This window comes from Perkinsus marinus (genome assembly GCF_000006405.1).
Source record: "Perkinsus marinus ATCC 50983 genomic scaffold scf_1104296940846, whole genome shotgun sequence".
Classification (NCBI taxonomy): Eukaryota; Perkinsozoa; order Perkinsida; family Perkinsidae; genus Perkinsus; species Perkinsus marinus.
The window spans coordinates 138,819-146,275 of NW_003212688.1; the positions used below are offsets into that span (position 1 = coordinate 138,819).

Sequence of the window (7,457 nt, forward strand, 5' to 3'; positions counted from 1 at the left end):
TGCGCTGTGCGCGTCAGCGCAAGGCACGAGACTGTTAACTCTTATGGTTGATTTGTCGCTTGTTTTACGGTATTTACTGTACTTTTGTTACGGTATTTGCTGTCTGCTGTCTATTGTGCTAGCCTCGATGATTCGCGTCACAGATTTGTGCATGCGTGCGGTTCCCAGGGGTGCGTGAACCCTAGGGTTAGGCGTTTGTAGGCGTTCGCAACGACGTTCGTTTGCTTACGTTGGACCTGAGCCCAGGCTCAGAGTGATTTACTGTGATTTGAGGTATATCATTCGCTAGTGGCTAAGCTTCGTCTGAACGGTATCTTAGTCAGGGATTAGTTTACGGTATTGTATACGAGTTAGGCATTGTGTTTACTAGTCACGATGGTATTGACTCGTAGTGGCAAGAGTTCGAATAGAGTCGTTGATCATTCGGGTCAACGGAACCCAGTTGGGAACATTGTGAAGATTAAGGAACGTGCTTGTCGTACGGTTCGTTCTAGGATTTCAGGGAAAGTTAAAAGTGATCCCAGTCACTACGCGCAACGTTTACCTACACTAACTGGGAATTTACCTACACCTGTGGTCAGTGATCACCGCCGTTGTGCACATTCTACCGGGATTGGTTCTCTGAGAGGTGATGACCCCAAGGCCGCTCAAGGGTGTATGGACTATGATGTGGTTGGTCTTAAGGGTTCGTTTGGTGGTTTGGGTACTCCTCTCGAAGAATCTTCGACTCTGTACGCCATAGAGAATACTATCCGGAAGTCTTCCTATGGTTCTAGTTGTGAAGGATTAGAACTAGGAACTGACTCTATACTGGTTGAAGATCATCCTTATGTATGGCTGCCGACGTTCGGTATTCTACGTAAGGAGCTACTAGAGGGTCCAGAATGTCAAGATATCCGGGGCGGTATGTCTACGGTCCTGGGGAACTCGGAGGCGCCCGATATGATGGTCACACAAGCTGAACAGGGGAAGCTTAAGGACCTTCCAAGCGAGTATCTATGTCCAAGGAGTAGCGAGACTACGACCTGCTTATCTGCACTGGCCAACGCGGATACGGTCGATAGGTCTGGTACTAGTGATATGGATGAGAAGGGTGATAACGACGACCCGTGCATGCTACCATCAACTCACAAGGGTATCGTCTGCTCCGAAGGCTTGACATTCAGGGTGATCTCTGACGCTGATTGTCAAGGTTACCAACGCCCTAACCCCTTGCCCAGATTTGGTGAGGGACGGGTAAGGTCTGATGGCTTCCAGGGTACCATGGAAACACTGACCTGTCTTACTGTCCGTGATAGTAAGGCGCCCAGCACACCCCTCACTGACAGATTAGGTGAGGAAGGAGCTGGCCCTGTTGTTAAAAGGGGCATTGTGAGGCAACAGGGACCCCGTACCGAAGGTCTTCCAAGATTTGCGGGGGACGTGTCGTTTACGGGAAGATCAGTTAGGGAATTGTTGCATATGTTGTGTGCTCAAGGATGTTCCTTGACTAGGGTTGCAGTGCGTGAGCCGTTGGTCCTTGTGCGATTCTATGGGCTCCTGAGAGAGGGCCCCCACTTGGATGACCCTATCGGAGGTAGCCACGTTATTGTTAACGCTAGTACGGTTCCAAACCTGGTGCTAGGAAGGGAGCAGCTACACATGTTGAGTGTAGGAGATCCACTATGGATGTTCCAAGGAGGATTCTATGCTGATGTTACGGAGTGTGAGTCATTGGTCCTCGTGCGCCTCTATGGGCTCCTGAGAGTGGGCCCCCACTTGGACGACCCTATCGGAGGTAGCTACGCTTTTAGTAACACCAGCACTGTTTCGGACCTAGTGTGCCTGTGGGATGGCCAGGCGAGCATTACCTATGGTTCTGGTTACGGTCCTACTTACCCTATGATTTTGGGGAGTTGTGATGGTATATCAGATAGTGGGGCGTTGAATGCAAGATTGGTTTGTTGTGGCCGTCCTCATCAACGAGACCTCTGTGATGTCTTATCCACCGTTAGGCTTTTGGCCTTCATGATTGCGAGGGTTAGGGCTTACCGGGAGGCCACTACAATGGGTGTATCCACCCTGGGTAACCAAGAGGGCCCATTCGTGGAACACGCAGGCCTAGCTCGGGGCACGGTATGCTTAATACCGTATGACTTCCGAGCAAATTATGGTGATGTAGGGGATCTCATCAGGGTATTGACATCACCCCCATCACGTTCTGGAGGGGAACATGTCCATATGGTGGGGAATGGAGAGGATAAATGGGTAATGTTATCTATGGACAACAATCCCCTGTACGGTGGGAGCGGTGGTTCCACTAGCTTAAGGGGGAGCGTTGGAGTAAGGAAATATGATCGTGCCGATGTGAAGGGTACGCCTTGTACTATTAGTATGGCTACGAGTAATACTGCTACCACTACAGTAATCCCTACTACTAACTCAATATGCTGTCATATGTTATCGATTGGTAAGGTTGTCCGGGAGGGCGATCTGCCTAATTCATCGACCTCTGTTGGTCGAGGAGTGCAAGAGACTGCACCATTGCTATTTGAAGAATTAAATGATTCAAGGTTCAACCATGTTGGAGGGTCTTCCTCAAGTTGTTATGATATTGAGGTAGAGGGAGGAAATGGAGATACCTCAAAGGCCCCAAAGAAGGATAAAGAAGTAGGTTTGAAGGAAGTACGTATAGATACCCCATCCAGTCAAGACCCCCCCGGAGAGTCCGCTCGAGACTTGACGGATAAGGATAATAAAGATGGAGAGGAAACATCTTCGGATGGATTAGTTAAGGAAAAAGGTGAGCAACGCGGGCAACGGGAGAGGGGAAAGAGGGATGGATTCGAGGATCGCGCGCTGAAGGATGAGTTGAGAGGAGTACGAGATGGAATCAAGCGAGTGAACGAGCGAGCGAGCGAGCGAACGAGCGAGCGAGTGAACGAGCGAACGAGCGAACGAGTGAATGAACGCAGAGAGCGACGGAAAGATGCAAAGTCGAGTAGTCGAAGAAGGTATAGAGGGGACTCCAGAGAAGATAGCAGAAGGTATGTGATACCGAGCGACGATTCGAGGGAACCTAGGAGGTCGAGAAGACGGACTAGGACTACCCGTCGATCTCGTAAGAAGGGTTCGCCATCGCCGAGTGACTCGAGTTCAAGTTCAAGTTCCTCGGATTCTAGCCGGCGGGATAGGGCACGGAAACGGTACGAAAGTAGCAGCGAAAGTTCGTCCGTGGCAAATTCGAGCTCACAGAGTGATATGAGGTATAAGTTGACGAGAGGGTCTCATTATCGTCCGATGCGAAGGTTGCATAGGCAAAGGAGAAGCTGTGACGGTTGTGGAGCGACGAGATGTAGGGACCCCATCGCTATTAAGGAGTTCGATAGTGCTCAACAAACCGCTCTCAAATTAAAGCCGGATTATCGTTTCCGAGGTAACGAGGATCGAAGGTCTGGCACCATGTGGTTGGCTGAGATGGAACGGAAAACAGAAGGGCATCCTGAGGTTGTGCAATATTTATGGTTGAAACAACATACCGAGAGCGACTGCTGGGATACAGTCGTGGATAGGCAAAAGACACCCTATCGTTGCCATAACTCATATGCGAAGCATCTGGCTAAGGTTTATAAGAGAGTCAGAAGACTTTATGATACGGATGAGAAATTACAGAGGTCGCTGAAGGCGTTTGAGAACTGTCGACAAGGGAAAGATTCTGTATATTTCTTCATCAAGCGGTTGGAGAGGTTATCTTCGGAGTTATACTACCTAGGGTCTCCTACCCTAGAGTACACTCTGAAATGGAAATTGTATATGGGTTTAGATGATAAGGAGTTACGAGGGAAATTGGATGACTACGTTTCGGACCCTAAGGTGTCATTCAAAGCTTTGAAGAAGCGAGTGATGAATCGGGCTCAGAGGATGTACCAGATATCTAAGATGTTGGGAGATGGAGAACGGTCCGATAGGGAACGAATACGATATAGGAGCCGATCATCTAGTAGGGTCAGAGAAGAATCAGTTAACTCTATTGGGTCGAATGGTATATCCGATAGGGAGAGCTGTTATTCGGAGAAGGCAATCCTAGCGATAGGCCGGGATACAGCGGGTATTAGATGTTATCGATGCTTGAAAAAAGGACATTCCGCGAGTAGTTGTTTGGCTACGGAGCCTGCAGATATGGAGAATCGATGCATTAGGTGTGGGAGCCCATCTCACACGTTGGATAAGTGTAAGGTGAAGATGGAAAAGGTTATCTGCAAAAGATGCAAATTCCCAGGGCATTTGGCTTATACATGCAGAACCAATATAAAGGATGGTTCGCAAGGAGTTGGTACACCGACTGCGAGAGGCAGAGTAACTCCAAATGCAAAGGTGCATATGGTCGGAACTATAGAAGAGAGGGGTGATTTGGATGGTGAAACTATTAAAGAAGTGGAAAACTATAGAGTGACGTCTACTAATGTGGATTATGTTCCGATGGTGATTGGAGAAGTCATTTTGGAGGGCAAACCGGTATCGGCACTATTCGATACGGGAGCTGAAGCCTCGCTGGTGACTATATCAACGCTGAGGGAATATGTTCCGAATGCGACGGTGGATTCGCAATCAGTACCGAAAGTCAGCGTGGCAGATGGAGCGGCGATGACGATTCTGGGAAAGGTGCAACTTACGGTAGCCACGGCAAGTAAAGCGGTTACGGAGTGGTTTATTGTAACGGAGGATACAATGTCGGTACCCGTCTTATTAGGGTGTTCAACCTTGGCGAAGTTGAATACATCCATTAGTTTAACTCCAGAAGGTGTACAGGTCCAGACGGGACTAAAGAATTATCCGAAAGTCGGAGGGTCTTATAGACGAAGGAAAGTTCACTTTGATGACAAGGTTTTATATCTTCCGAATAAGAGGGTTACATCAAGCCCATTCTCTAACAAGAACCTAACGATCCAATACCAGGTCTATAAGGTTAATAGATTGTTGAAGGAGAATGAAGATAGATCGAGTAAGGATGAGTTCGTGGAGTTAGAGGATTTCTTGCGGCCAGACTCCCCATGGTATATTGAGAATTTGAGAGATGGAGTGAGTAGAGAATCAAAAGAAGTGTATTCACTTGAGGGATTTTCTGGTGGCGAGGGAGAGCAACCCTCGGATTATGACTCGATTAAGGATGGTCGGATCAATGTTGACGGTACCCCCCCCACAAATGATAAAGAGCAACGCGGGCAACGACAAGAAGAGAGGGAGTCGGAAGATATGGTCGATAATAAGCCCCCTTGGGAAGTATTAGAAAGAAGGTGGTTACGGGACGATAAGGCTGTGTTAGGAAGAGTGATGATATCTACGCCATGGATGGGGGAGGAACGACCAGATATGAATTATAGATATGCTGCAAAGAGAGGAGCGCATTCTGTGGAGCGATTGAATAAGGTTCAAAGAGAAGCGTTTGAGAAAGCGCTGAACCAATATGTTACAAGAGGATTTTGCGGCATTGTTAAAAATAATAAGGAGGATAATTACGAGAAGCTTCCGACGGCTACGGAATGCCAGGCGATATGGGAGTTATTGACGGAAGGGAGTGCATTGCAAGGGACGGTAGTGATGCTACCAAAGCATTTCACTCCATCACATACGGTCTTTCGCGATAACCATGTGACGACGCCGTGTCGGATCGTATTGGATTTCCGGGAGCTTAATAAATATTGCTATAAAGGCGGGAAAGCTCAAAATGATTTGTTGGGAGTGTTACTGCATATAAGGAGTTTTCGCCATTTGATTGGTTCGGATGTGTCTAAGGCATTTTGCCAAATGGTCACATCTATGGTTGATTTACCCTATACCTCTTATACTTGTATAGGGGAATACACGGTATTGTGGGAACGCATATCGTTTGGGAGTACTATGGCTCCCAATATGTTGGAGGCTTCGACATATGATGTCATTAAAGAAATTGAAGGTATAGTTGAGTGCTTACCACCACATAGTGAAGGGCTGGTTGATGCGAAGGAGCTGGATAAGGAAAAATTAGCTAAGGCCATGCTTTATTATTCGAAGAGTGGGTTGGATTATGTGATGGGTGGTCCTGCTATCCCCAGCAAGATGTTATTCCAGAAATTCGTAGATGACCTGTTCTTTGGTGGAGATACAATGGAAGAGGCGAAGCAATGTAAGCAATTCGTCAGCTATATATTCCAGGGGCATGGATTGTATACGGATCCAGCTAAGGATTTGGTGGCATCCGATGATTTCGATTCCCGCACCGGAGAAGCGAAGAGTGGTCATATGTTGGGTTACCTGTTGGCTTTAGAGAGAGATGATTTACATTGTGTATTTACGGGGACTATGCCGAAGGATAGAGTGACCAAGCGACAGGCGTTGGCAGTGTTGTCTTCACTCTATGACCCTATGGGGTTATTGTTAGAGTTGGACATGCAAGGAAGGTTCTTATGGCATGCAATTAGCAAGGTCTATAAGGACCGGGCCAACGTGATTGACGCGACTTTGACCACAAGGTTGAAACATTGGGCTCAAGAAGCACATCGATTGTCGTGCTGTATCGGGACCAAAAGGTTTGTGGATTTGGCTAACAATTCGCTTATAGTTTCGACGGACGCGTCGACAGATGCGTGGGGTATAGATGTGCGAGCTTATGGTGAGTATGCATCAGTAAGGCTTATGGCAAAAGGAGGTATTTTTCCTGCGGCACAAGCCTTATGGTCTATACCAAGGAAGGAGTTAGTCGGCGTGCATCAAGGTCTGAAGTATATTCGTTCGGTGTCGAGCCATTTGCCGGTTCAAACCTTCTTAAGGCCATATCAGGCACCATTGTTGTACCTTTCGCCTGATCATAAGGCCCGACCGATGGTTTTACTGTGCGATAGCGAAATTACGATTTATAGGCTAAGGAGGGCGGCTAATGACAAAAGGTTACCTGCTCCAGAGAGAAGGAGATTGGTCGAAATACGGAGTATGTGTGAGGAGCTGGATTGTGTCGTAAAGCACATCCCTTCGGAGTTAAATTTCGCGGATTCGATTACTAGGGCCAGGTTGGATTTTGGAAGAAGTATCAAGGCGAATGATGTGTTGGCTGCTATGGATTCTTCGAAAGTGATTTATGACTATCGAGAGACGATTGGTGAAGAAAAGGGGGTTGATGAAGATGCATTCATCGGAGTGATGGCTCTGACTGTTGATGGTATCGATTTACTCTCTGTGCAAGGATTGAATGATGATCAAGCAGAAGAGTTAACGGGATTAATGAGGTATGTCTCCCCTGATGGTCGGTATGATGAAGGATTGTTAAATGATGAAGGGTTTGAAGAAATAGTAGCCCGATGTGTTCGAAGGTGTCAAGAAGTAGATAGCGAATTGGGTCAGTTCCGACTGTATTTGAAGGGTGAAGTATCGAGGTCACAGTTGGGATTGAAGGCGAATATCCTAGCAAGACTAGGAAGGATATGCTATGTGGATACCGATGGTTT

At 47.4% G+C, this 7,457-nt stretch overlaps 3 protein-coding genes across 3 annotated transcripts in view; 2 read left to right on the forward strand and 1 right to left on the reverse strand.

Annotated features, from left to right (window-relative positions):
- Positions 1–153, reverse strand: part of Pmar_PMAR000974 (vacuolar ATP synthase subunit A, putative) — a gene marked incomplete at its 5' end in the record, with an annotated part of 3,882 nt that extends 3,729 nt beyond the window's left edge. The window contains one exon of the mRNA XM_002781970.1: positions 92–153. Coding sequence (XP_002782016.1) covers positions 92–153 — 62 coding nt within the window. The remainder of the gene's footprint in view (positions 1–91) is intronic.
- Positions 154–657: 504 nt separating this feature from the next.
- Positions 658–1,375, forward strand: Pmar_PMAR000975 (hypothetical protein; the record flags this gene model as incomplete). Its single annotated transcript, XM_002781971.1, has 2 exons — positions 658–1,236; positions 1,334–1,375. The coding sequence occupies 2 exons, from the start codon at positions 658–660 to the stop codon at positions 1,373–1,375; spliced, it is 621 nt and encodes a 206-aa protein (XP_002782017.1).
- Positions 1,376–5,877: 4,502 nt separating this feature from the next.
- Pmar_PMAR000976 (hypothetical protein) lies at positions 5,878–6,200 on the forward strand (the record flags this gene model as incomplete). The annotated part of the gene is made up of 2 exons (XM_002781972.1): positions 5,878–6,142; positions 6,172–6,200. The coding sequence occupies 2 exons, from the start codon at positions 5,878–5,880 to the stop codon at positions 6,198–6,200; spliced, it is 294 nt and encodes a 97-aa protein (XP_002782018.1).
- Positions 6,201–7,457: the final 1,257 nt, after the last annotated feature.